Source organism: Ammospiza caudacuta, chromosome 5 (assembly GCF_027887145.1).
Source record: "Ammospiza caudacuta isolate bAmmCau1 chromosome 5, bAmmCau1.pri, whole genome shotgun sequence".
In the NCBI taxonomy this organism is placed as follows: domain Eukaryota; kingdom Metazoa; phylum Chordata; class Aves; order Passeriformes; family Passerellidae; genus Ammospiza; species Ammospiza caudacuta.
This window is the reverse complement of record NC_080597.1, coordinates 73,937,397-73,949,895: the sequence shown is the minus strand read 5'-3', so window position 1 is coordinate 73,949,895 and position 12,499 is coordinate 73,937,397. Positions and strand designations below refer to the sequence as shown.

Sequence of the window (12,499 nt, the reverse complement as noted above, 5' to 3'; positions counted from 1 at the left end):
ACACAGCTGCTTTTTGAATCCATGTAAACTTTTAGCATCCACAACATCCTGCTGCAAGTTCCACAGCTCAGTGGTATTTTATATGCAAAAAAAAAGTCACTTAGGGGTCTTTTTGCTAAAAACACCCTTTGCTGGCTTCAGCTGATCTCTGTTATAGAATCACAGAATGGATTGGGCTGGAAGAGACCTTAAAGCCCATCCAGTTCTAACCCTTGACATGGACAGGAATACTTTCCACTAAACCAGGTTGCTCCAAGCCTTGTCCAACTTGGCCTTGGACACTTCCAGGGATGGGGAAAATATCTCTATCCCACTGAACAATCTCCGGCTCTGATAGCCTTACAATCTGAGGAGTGGCAAAAAAACACAACAAAAAAAGACATTCAACATCCCTCCCTCTTCCTGGTGGGTGTGAGTTGGGAAAATCAAACACCTGAATAAGGGCATCACACAGAGCTGAGAATGAAAGAATTGGTTCACCTTCCCATCGCTGGAAGGGACCTGCTATTCCCTGTATATAGAAAATATAAATGGTGGGGGCACAGGCCATTTCCAAGCAGGTTGCTCAGTCAGGCTGGGCAGGCAGCCCAAGTTCCACTCTGTGATTCCTGTGCTGCATTCCCTGGAGCTCCTGCACAATCCATCAGTGCCTGGTGATCTGACTTGCAGCTGCACAAACACCTGTTTGCTTTCTGCACTTTTTACTGAGGTTTTGTCTGAGGTTGGAAATGGGGGTGTGTGTTCTATTTGCCACCTGTCAGAGGTGGGGCAGTTCTCTCTGTCCATGGGGCAGTTTTTTCTTTATCTCTCCCACAGCCAACCCTCCCTCCAGCAGATCTCTGCTGTCCATGGCCACTGAGTGTCCCTGCAGGGCTGATCCAATCCCAGCATCCCATGGGAGAGGCTCCGCCCAGGGGAGGAGCCAAGCATTCCTACCTGGATCCAATCTGAGCCTGGCACAGCACAGCAGCCTTTGCCCCCTGCACTGCCAGAGGAGCAGCTTTCTGCTGCCCTGCATGGCCAGAGGGAGCCCAGGCCCATCTGCAGCAGCCCTGGAGCTGCAGAGGAAAACTCCCCCCTTGTGCAGGATCCCTGCTGCAGCAGAGCCACAGCTGGCACTGCAGGAGGGCTGAGCCCCCATGGCATGGGGCTGGGACACCCCCTGGCACACAGGGGGCAGGGACTGCTCTCACTCTGGCAGTGCTGTTTTCTTTTTTGGTACTATTGCATTTGTATTTTTTAATTTTCCCATTAAAGAACTATTATTCCTATTCCCATATCTTTGCCTGAGAGCCCCTTAATTTCAAAATTATAATAATTCACAGGGAGGGGGTTTACATTTTCCATTTCCTTAGCAGACACCTGGCTTTCCAAACCAAGACAGCCTTCAGAAGAGGCAGCTCAAAGGGGAAAAAAAAGCAAAACAAACAATTTGTTTAATGTTATTATTACAATGACTTATCATCCCTATTAGAAATTAAGTGAGGGAATCCCAAGGCAGCAGATTAGCACACTGCCATTAGGCATGTTGGCTGGATGCTTTGTGGAGGTTTCCTGGTCATGATGATGAACTGGCAGCTGAGATTTTCTCACCAAGCAAATTATTTTATGCTCATTTACATGAAATATTTGGAAGAACAGAAAAAGAGCTGAATATATGAAATCCATTCAGTATTTTTGCCTTTATCAGTTACTTTTATCAAAACAAATTGACTGTCTCTCAAATTAGAAGTAATAAACTGGTAATAAGCCTGGGAGTTTCTCTCTATGCTGCTGATTGCAGTTTGTCAAAGATGAAGGGGACCAGAAGCTGTTAAGGTGATGGCTGCTCAATGTGTGAAATGAACTGGGAATTCCCCAGAAAAGCCAGAAAAATAACTGGCCATGAGCAGCAATTCTACTGGCTGCCCCTCTGCATCTAAATTTTAGATTTATGTGCTGGAAGAAGGATATTGGCTTCCTTGTTTTCTTCCTTTCTCCAGGAAATTTTGGCTGAAAACTACAGAGGTCTTCAAATTCCAAGGCAAACCCCCCTTCTCTTCAAACTCAGTGAGATTTCATCAGGCTAATATTCACTGTGTTGTTAAGGTTGGTAACATTAGATGTTCTTCCTGAAAATCTGGGCTTGAGAAGATGGATTGGGAAATATTAGAAGAATTTGTACCTGTTGCATTGATCAAAATGAAGATTTCTTTTTTCAGAATCTCACTGTACCATCAAATAGTTCATCCCTGGGCACAAGGATGTATGGAAACCCAGGGCACAGGGAATATTCCTGTGTCTGCTCTGGGGTGCCCTGACCCCCAGGGCAGCACTGACTGTGACCCTCATCCATGGAGAAAGTTTCCCAGCCTTCAAGATAGACTGGAAGCCACTAAAGTGTGAAACAGATTATAGAGAGCAGTGTAGGTGTATCACTTGGTGAGAAATTGAGGTTTTGGGATTTTTAGTGTGTTGTGGATGGAAGCAAGATGGAGGGCACAGGGTGTCACCCTGGGCTTCTTCTTCATGCTTCTTCTTGGGTTTGGTGGCATTTTGTAATTGGGCAGAAAAGTCCCCATTGCAGCTCTTTGGGATCAGTTATTGGGTTAAAAGGGAAAATAATCCAGGTGTCAGCTCTTAATTGGATAGTTTAGTCTTAAAAGCCCTTGTAACAAGAGATTGTTGGCCATTTTGTGCCTTCTAATGAAAAGCTGCTGAACTCACAGTAGTGAGACTGTTTTACTAACAAGAAATAATAAACACCTGAGTGTGAACATGAACTGCCATCTCAAGGGCCTTCAATCCAGACCCAGAGAAACCCACAACTGGTGCCCCAGCAGGGATGCACACACACACAGACACATATCCAGGGAAAATGTAGCTCCCATGAGGTAAAACAAAGACAGGGTGTGATACATACCAGCCTCTGCAGGAATTTGGCCTGTCTTGGGACGCGCCGAGCAACCTGCAAAGAGTTCAGGGAGTGAGTGGGGTCAGTTCAGCCTACAGCAGACATGTCACTTGTTCAATCCCAGACACGGGGCTGTGTGACTGATCACCCATGGCCAGGTTCAAATGCTCCTCTGGTTAAAATTAAAACCTGGGTCTCTTCTGTATTAACAGAGCCACTGATCAAAGCTCAGCAGTGGAATGTGGCTGTCTTGGGCAAGGAGGTGCTGGTGTTTGGGCAGTGGTGTTTGGCAAGAGACCCTCTGTATGATGGCTGTTGTACTTGAAGGGTTCCCCAGATGGAGGAAGGAATGATGAATCTGACTCCATGTTCTCAGAAGTCTAATTTATTATTTTATCATACTATATTATATTAAAGAATGCTATACTAAACTATACTAAAGAATACAGAAAGGATACTTACAGAAGGCTAAAAAGATAATAATGAAAACTTGTGACTCTTCCAGAGTCCTGACACAGCTTGGCACTGATTAGCCAAAGAGTCAAAGCAACCCCCAGCAGAAACCAATAAAACAATCACCTGTTGGTGAACAATTTCCAAACACATTCCACGTGAGCAAAACACAGGAGAAGCAAATGAGATAATTGTTGTTTTCCTTTTTCTCTGAGGCTTCCCTGCTTCCCAGGGCAAAAATCCTGGGTAAAAGGTTTTTTCCAGAAAATATGAATGCCACATGATGGCAGGAAGGTCAGACTTTAGCCCTGGCCCTGGATGTTAAGAACATCCCTGGAATACTGAAGGCCAGGCTGGATGGGGTTTTGAGCAGCCTATTCTAGTGGAAGATGTCCCTGCTCAAGGCAAAGGTTTGGGGACTGGATGCTCTTTAAAGTTCCCTCCAACCCAAATCATTCTATGGTTCTATAACTTGTTTAAATTAGTGCTACAGCTTCAGCTGTATGAATATTATCTCAAGAGCAGATCTGTTGCCTAAATACTCTCCACAGCTACTGTGTATTTATTGTGCAGTGACAGAAAAACAATGGTTATGTGCAAAACACGAATAAAGATATTGAAATTCAGCCACAGACCTTGTTATGAAACAAAGTGCTTCACCTATGACAGTGCAATTGTGCTCCCTGTCTCACCCTTGTCATCAACTCCTCTGACTTCTCACATGGCTGCTCAACAACATCTCCAAATGAAGCCCCTCCCCAAAGCAAGGCTTTTGTCAATGAGGCAAGCCCAGTGCCATCTTAAACTGTCAGTGGAACCCCAGAGAGAAGAAGAATGCAACAATATGTTTTACCTGGTTTGCCCTTTCAGTTTATTTACTCTGAAATAGCAGCAGCCCTTGCCAAAGAGATGATTTTATGCATGTTTATATTGTGCATTGAAAAGCTCAGGAATGCCCAACGGGGAAATTAAAGTTTCATCCACGAGAATCTTTACTATTTCCTTCTGCATCGTTTTAGCCAACATCTTGTGAAATTAGAACCAAGGGAAAACAGCTCCCTTGGGAAAGGAGAGGAGAGGAGAGGAGAGGAGAGGAGAGGAGAGGAGAGGAGAGGAGAGGAGAGGAGAGGAGAGGAGAGGAGAGGAGAGGAGAGGAGAGGAGAGGAGAGGAGAGGAGAGGAGAGGAGAGGAGAGGAGAGGAGAGGAGAGGAGAGGAGAGGAGAGGAGAGGAGAGGAGAGGAGAGGAGAGGAGAGGAGAGGAGAGGAATCATTTGCATGTTAAGTTTTGGAAGAAACTTTCTGTCTGGGTCTGTTATCTCAGACAAATAAAGCCCCTCAGGAGCCTGCTGTGAGAGGCTGCAGATTCTCCATCACTGCAAGTTCTTCAGAACAAGACAGATAAATGTCTGTGAAGTTTGCCCTGCTTAGAGCAGAGTCAGGGATGAGAGATCAGTAGCCCTCAGTATTTTTTTACTGAAAATTTACCTTTTGGAAGAAATCCACCTGTTGTTCTGGTCACAGGAGTTTTTGAAGACTAATCAGTGAAACTGGAAACTTGGTTCCTATTTTTAGGAACCTATCTTTATTTTTAGGTTCCTATCTTTCCCCACCAAAACCCGCCTTGTTTGCTTGCTGAATTGCATAAGAAGGTTCTGTGTGACTTCAAGAACCACCTTCCAAAGTCTGGGGATCATCAGTGATGAGTTAAGGATCCCCATATAGCAGCATCTTGTTTTCTAGGACTTCTTGACTACTACCAAAATACTGCTGCAGGGTTTGTTACCAGTCCATTGGTAGCTTCACTGGCGTAATCTAATGGAACCAAATTTCCAAATTACCAAACTTTTAGCTTTAAAGCTTTCCAACACCCTCATTGAAGCCAGATAATTGCTAGTAGTGACCCCATAGGGCAGAGATGTCAATGCTTCTGGAGAGAGATTCTTTCTATTCTAGGAGGGATAGATACAGATATATGTGAAGAGTCTCACCCTTCCCACCTGCTGCATGGCAGAAGATGGCAAATACAGACAAATACTGACATTTTAAACAAACTGGAGTATCCCACCTGACCTCCAGCAAGGCACAGGTATTCCACAGTTCCTGCATTGTATCTCAGCTCCACATGGGTGCCTCGGGTGCCACAGAGCCTCTCAGACCTGATCAAATTTAAGTCACTGATGCCCTAAGTGACCCAAAGTCACACATGGAAACATATGGTCCTGAAAGATGTGAGTGCAGACCCGAAGGCCTCTTTTATAGAATCCAAGTGGTTTGGATTGGAAGAAACATTAAAGATTATCTAATTCCAGCCCCTCTGCCATGGGCAGGGACACTTTCCACTTGAAATAGATCACAGCCTCCCAAACCACCACCCAAACTCTTGCAAAAAGTTCATTGCTCTTTCAACCCCATTTCCTTAGAAAATATAAGCCACACAACAACACAACATAATAGCCCTCCCTCACTTGTAGAACTTTTTTCCCTTTCATTGTCAAGAAGCCTTTTAGAAGCTGAAATTCATGTGCTTTGTTTCATGAATTAAAAATGTTGCGAGTTAAAACTGCGCGAGTTAAAAACGCACGAGTTAAAAATCAAGTACAGTAACACCATGGGCAGAAAGAAAAACTGTCCCCGGAGCTTGAAATACTCGGGATTACTCAGACTGGAGCGTGGCCAGGACACGGCTTTAGCTCCCCTGTGCCTGTGAAAAGCCTCGTTAGCACAGCGTGGGGATGGACGGGGCTCGGACCGAGCCGTGCCGGGACAGCAGCACCAGCAGGGCAGGGTGATCACCAGGGTGATGTCCTGGGTGATGTCCGGGGTGATGTCCTGGTTTAGCACATCCAGCACAGCCCCGTGCTGGCTGCAGCACCTCGCACGGAGCCCGGCCGCACAGACAGGTGGAATAATCGCATTTTTACCAGCCTGCCCCGCTTGTCAATGCTGCTGCTCCCGATCCACCTCCGCCTCCAAACCTACCTGCTCCACGATGCTGTAGTCGGCCAGCAGCTGCTCCTCCAGGTACCTGGCCATGAGCTCCGAGTCGGGCTGTCCGGCCGAGGGGGAGAAGCCCCAGCAGAGGCACAGCCACAGGATCATGGTGCCCGGAGCGCCGGGCTCCTGCCCCGCCGTGAGCGCACAGCCTGCGAGCCTGACAGGAGACAGAGAGAGCGACCCAGCCTCGCCTCCTCCTCCTCCTCCTCCTCCCCGGCTCGGGACCGGCCCCTTTTGCGCGCAGGGCGGCCTCCTGTGCTGCAGGGGATCCCTGCAGGGCTGGCATCCCTCGGCCGGGTCCCGCATCCCTCGGCCGGGTCCCGCATCCCTCGGCCGGATCCCGCATCCCTCGGCCGGGTCCCGCATCCCTCAGCCGGGTCCCGCATTTCTCAGGGGGGTCTCACATCCCTCAGCCCTTCCCGCATCCCTCAGCCCTTCCCGCACCCCTCAGCTGAGCCGAGTCCCGCATCCCTCAGCCCCTCCCGCATCCCTCAGCCCTTCCCGCATCCCTCAGCCGAGTCCCGCATCCCTTAGAGGGATCCCGCATCTCTCAGCCGGGTCCCGCATCCCTCTGCCCCCTCTTGTCCCCTGCAGGACAGGGGCGGTGCTGGGGGTGCCATTTGTCATTTTGGCACCTACAGCCCCTCTGAGCGAGGGGGATGCTGAGGGGACAGTTCCTGCAGCTGGCTGGGTGCCGAGGAAGGGTGCCCCACTGCCAGTGTCTCCTACTCACGCTCCCTTGGGGAGCACAAGCCCGGGAGATGCTTCAAGGCTGGGGCTTTCCTCAGGGCTGGTAAAACCTATCACTGGCTGGGGGCTATGTACAAATTACAAACAGGACAGGGCTGCTGTGGAATATGCCTTGAGCTCTTTTATTTTCCAGCATCACTCCCATTACATGGTTATGACAATGGGAAGATGCCATCAGCTCATGTCCCAGGTAGCAAAGCTCCAAGTTCTTCTTGGTAAAACCCTCTCGTTCCATCCTCTGGGAAGGGAAAGCTTCTCTTGCTTGCCATCTGGGGAGCCCTGGCTGGTTTAGGAAAACTGCCCACAGGGCAGGGCAGGGTTCCCTCCACCTCTCACCTTGGCAGCCACCGAGTGCAAAGGTGGCCAAGGCCCCAAATTCCACCTCTCTCTTGCCATCCAGACTGTGCTTCTCAGCCGGACAGAGCTGGGGTGACCTCCTGCCTTTCCCTCCATTTCCCAAAGGCAGAGCCCCCTCCTGCCAGACCAGCCCGGGTGAAGGTGGACTGTGGTGGGACAGGCTGGGCTCTGCCTGGCAGCTGCCAGGGACACTCCTGGGGCAGGGCTCTGCCAGCTGGCACCGACCCGGCAGCGCCACTCACCTCCGGGCGCTCACCTCGCCCCAAATCAGGCGTGTTTGCTACTTTGTTTTTCTATAACAGCAGTAACTTCTCAAACTAGCTGGCACAAACTTCCTCTTTTTGCTTTGTTTCGGGATTTTTTATCTGGTTGGGGGTTTTTTGTTTTGTTCCTCTCCTCTCCTCTCCTCTCCTCTCCTCTCCTCTCCTCTCCTCTCCTCTCCTCTCCTCTCCTCTCCTCTCCTCTCCTCTCCTCTCCTCTCCTCTCCTCTCCTCTCCTCTCCTCTCCTCTCCTCTCCTCTCCTCTCCTCTCCTCTCCTCTCCTCTCCTCTCCAATGCTCATTATCTCTCTGGCCTTTCTGAAGCTTTGTGTCCTCCAAATCTCACAAGCATTTTCCAGATGCTCTCCTTTCAGAAGGGAAGAGGGCAGCTGGAGATGGAGCACAGGGAAGGTCATGGTCAGCATCTTTGAAACTCCTTATCAGCAAATCAATGGCTCAAACTGAGGCTGAGGTGACACTATGCTCACACACAAGGCCCTCTGGCATTGCCAACAGGAGGAAGAAATCAAAACCTGTCCAGTCCTCTTCCCACTGGGACCACTGGCAGCTGCAAAGGCTGCTGTGGTGGCCACACCATCAATGGGAGCTGCAAGACTGGGCAGCACTGCAGGGAGTGATGGAAGGCTGGCGTGGATGGGAAGAGAAGATGCTGGCAGAAAGCTGGAGGGAGGCTGGGACAGGATACTCAGGCCCCCAGAGACAGCCCAAGTGGTTTCTGTACTGATTTGATCCCTGCCAGAAGAAGTTGAAGCATTTTCTTCAGCTCCTTACCATTTCAAAGTGTGGTGGAAGAGGTCTCTACCATCCATTTGGGAATCAGTGAAGACACTGCCATGGTTCAGACTGAGACCTGGCTTAAGAATACACCAACAGGATGGTTTTAAGTATTTTTCATCTGTTTCCAGTTATTCCCACATGTCTTGCCTAGCTCAGACATGGGAGCAGTGTGGGAAATAGGACTGCAGCCTCCTGTGCCCTCACTACTGACATTAGAATAGTATCAACCTGCTCTGTTTCACTACCCTGGGGACACAGATGTGTAAAAGTCCTACAGTGAATGTTTAGAAATGCTGAAAACAGGCATCCAAACCAGTACAAATAGCATGATTTTCCTCCTGTTCTGGAAAACCTAAAGGGAATCAAGACCCCTCTGTAAAAGCAAGGCAAAAGCAGCCTGCTAACCCAAGGGGTAACAGTAGTTTCTGGGCAGGAAGGGGAGATGTTTTCCAGTCTGAAATGACCATTGCACAGTCAGGAGGCATTTGGAATGCCATCCAAATCTCACCAGCTGCAGCATTTGGCCTCTCTGCATCTCCCACTGCCCAGGTAGGGATCTGAGGGCCAGGTGTGTCACAACACTGAGACTCTGCAGAGATGCTGCAGTAAAGCTGAGCCTAAGCACACCTGGTGAAAGGAGGGTGTTAAAGCCACAACAGGATCCTCCAGCAGGTACAGGATAACCAACAGGCATGAGAGAGTGGGCTGGGAAAAGCACTGCCCTTCCTAAAGGGATTAGGAACAGCCAGCTCCGCTTATGCTCCCCTCAGCAAGGGCAGGTGAGGACACAGCGCACCGTGGGTGAGACCAAGGTGTGTTTTCATGTGGTTCAGATGCAGTTAGGCTTGCTGAGTGAACATTGAGCCTGGGGTCTTGATTGTTCACATTATCCCCTCTTTCTCCTCCTAGGAATCCATTCTCCTGGTGTGGGTGTGAACGTGGCAGGCACTGTTCAGGGATGCTGCTGCAGTCCAGGAAAAGCACTCACTCAGGTGTGCTCACATCAGGCATGTTCAGTGCTGACTTTTGCAGACTTAGCAAGATGAGCAGCTGTTACTTGGATGGGGGCTCAGCAAATTAAATTTCCTAATGAGCAGAGCCAGCAGAGAGAGGGGCATGATCCAACAGCTGAGCTCTCACACACATTTCACCTGGAAAAGATCATTTTATATCAAGGAACTCTCTCTGTGTTAACACACAAACACGAGCACCTTGGTGACCTCAAGCAGGGTTAAATGCCCAACCAAAAGTGTCTGAAACAGCAACTAAATGTACACAAATCACCAACAAACTGTACCACTTTTAGTGGCACTCAAAGGCAGCAAATGGATCAAGAAATTGGCAAGAGTCCCAAAGGGTTACGCAGGTGTGGGCATAGAGAAATGTCCAGAGGTAAAATTGATTTCCATGAAGTTCAGGGAATTGCATTCCATATTTTCCTGCAGGTCTTAATCTAAGCAATCTCCTCTGAAGCATCTGGATGTGATCTGCTACTCTCCAATTCTGGCACTATTGAGAGGTGCCTGTGTTCCTGAAAGAATCACAGAATGGTTTGGGTTGGAAGGGAGCATAAAGATCATCTAGTTCCAACCACTCTGGCATAAGCAGGAATGCCACCAGCTTGCTCCAACCTGGACTTTCACACTTCCAGGGATGGGGCACCCACATCTTCTCTGGGCAGCCTCTTCCAGTGCCTCACCATCGTCTGCAAAAATAATTTCTTTCTAATATCTAACCTAAACATCTCCTCTTTTAGTTTAAAACTGCTACCCCTTGTCCTGTCACTAAATGCCCAGGTAAAAAGCCTGTCTCCCTGGTTTTTGTAAGCTCCCTGTAAGCACTGAAAGGCTGCAATAAGGTGCCTCCAGAGCCTTTTCTTCTCCAGGCTGAGCACCCCCAGCTCTCCCAGCCTGTTTCCATAGCAGAGGTTCTCCAGCCCCTAGAGCATCTTTGTGGCCTCCTCTGGACCCACTCCAACACTTTTTTGTCCTCTTGAAGGCTCTAAACCTGGGTGAATCCCTCCAGGCAGGGTTCCATGAGGACAGAGAAGGGTAGGAAGGAGTTTTCTGGGGTGCCAGTGCCTGCTGGTCTCCCTGCTGCCATTAGCTGTGTGCACCATGGGCCAGCAGAGCATTTCAAAGCTTCCAAATCTGGTATTATTCTTATGAAAACCTGGTATTATTCTGATGAAAGTTATCCAAATTTTCTCCCAAAGGGCCTTGATTCTGGGGGTGTCTGACCGTGTCTGAGGCACTGCTGTACATCCATATATGTAATTTTCCAGAATGGCTGGAGTGTGATGGGATTAATGTCAGGGCAGTCACACCAAATCTGTTCTTTGCAGGTACACCCTGATCTTACCTGGATCACTGGAAATTTCCAGATATGAAGTGCAATATGAGAAGAGGATGCTGGCTACCTTATCAGAGACAGGAATTGTGACATTTCTCCCAATTTGGTGCAAGCCAAGCTAGCAAAATTAAATTATTTTGAGGGGCAGGCTCTGCAAAGCACTAATTCAGGTGGTTCAGGGCAGACAGTGCATTAAAACCTCATTCCAGAGGAATTCCATCCATGAGAGGACAGCTCATGGAACAGCCCAGTGGACACCTAGCACAAAACATCCTACTGAGATCCTGTCCTCATCACTAAATCCTCAGGACGTTCACCTAAACTGATGGGAGGGCTCTGAGCACCCTCAGCGCTTGTTTCTCAGTATACTGTCTGTAGTTTGGGAGGTTTCAGCTTTTTGGGCTCTTTTGGGCAGTATATTTGAGCAGTTTGTGCCACCTAGTGGTCAAACTAATTTCCCAATCGAGACTTTAACCAAAAAAATTTTAAAAAAATTAAAACACATTTAGTGGTCGTGAGATGACTGAAATAAGGGGTTGCAAAAAAATTGGTTTTTTAAAGTAAGCTTTGCTTTAAAGGAATTTTAATATTATATTATTTAATTATGAGATATGATGAGATTATATATATATGATATTATATGATATTATATGATATCATATTATATCATATGATATATATGATATGATATTAGTGAATATCATGTAACACAATATAGTATACAAGATAATTTAATGTACTGTCATAGAATGCAATATAATATAAAATAATATTATATAATGTGATATAATCTAATAAATATTAGATTATGATATATGATATATGATATAGTACCATATAATAAATCATATTATATTGCATTATGTTATGTTATTTTTCATGTTTTCAGTTAGTTTCAACTCCCACATATCTTGCCTAGCTCAGACATGGGAAATATAATATAATATTATATTAATTTCTACTAAATATAATATAATATAATATAATATAATATAATATAATATAATATAATATAATATAATATAATATAATATAATAGTTGATATTATATTATATTATATTATATTATATTATATTATATTATATTATATTGTCACATTACATTATATCATGTCATGTTATGTTATATTGTAATATAATATCATATCATATCATATCATATCATATCATATCATATCATATAATAGCAACACACCACAACAACATAAGTATCATATAATATCAATCATATCATATCATATCATATCATATCATATCATATCATATCAATCATATATATTTGGCTGCTGTTTTATCCCAGAGTTCAGACAGTAATTCTGTCACTTGCTTTGAAGCTACTCAGGTGTTTCCAACAATCCTTTCCTTGTGGAAGAGTGGGAGGGATACCCCAACAACTTTTCCCAAAAGGCATCTTCCTCCCTTCTTTTCCCCTTTTTCTTTGCTCTTGTTATCTCATCACTTTAAGCACCCAAATAACCAGGGAGGCAAAAAAAACCTATTTCAAAATTTCCCAGGAGAAATGTGCACCTGCAAATACCATCAGATGTTCTCATGTGGCTGATTTTGGAAAATTGGAGCTATCACACCATCAGCTGTGATTTTTTTCCCCAGCAGAATGGAGCAAAGGGGTTTGTGTGGGTCAG

At 46.6% G+C, this 12,499-nt stretch overlaps 1 protein-coding gene across 1 annotated transcript in view; it reads right to left on the bottom strand.

Annotated features, from left to right (window-relative positions):
* Positions 1-6,517, bottom strand: part of ITIH5 (inter-alpha-trypsin inhibitor heavy chain 5) — a 48,361-nt gene extending 41,844 nt beyond the window's left edge. Inside the window, exons 1-2 of the mRNA XM_058804854.1 lie at positions 6,326-6,517; positions 2,903-2,947 (exon numbers count right to left, since the gene is read on the bottom strand). Coding sequence (XP_058660837.1) covers positions 2,903-2,947; positions 6,326-6,445 — 165 coding nt within the window. The 5' untranslated portion in view covers positions 6,446-6,517. The remainder of the gene's footprint in view (positions 1-2,902; positions 2,948-6,325) is intronic.
* Between the last annotated feature and the right edge of the window lie 5,982 nt (positions 6,518-12,499).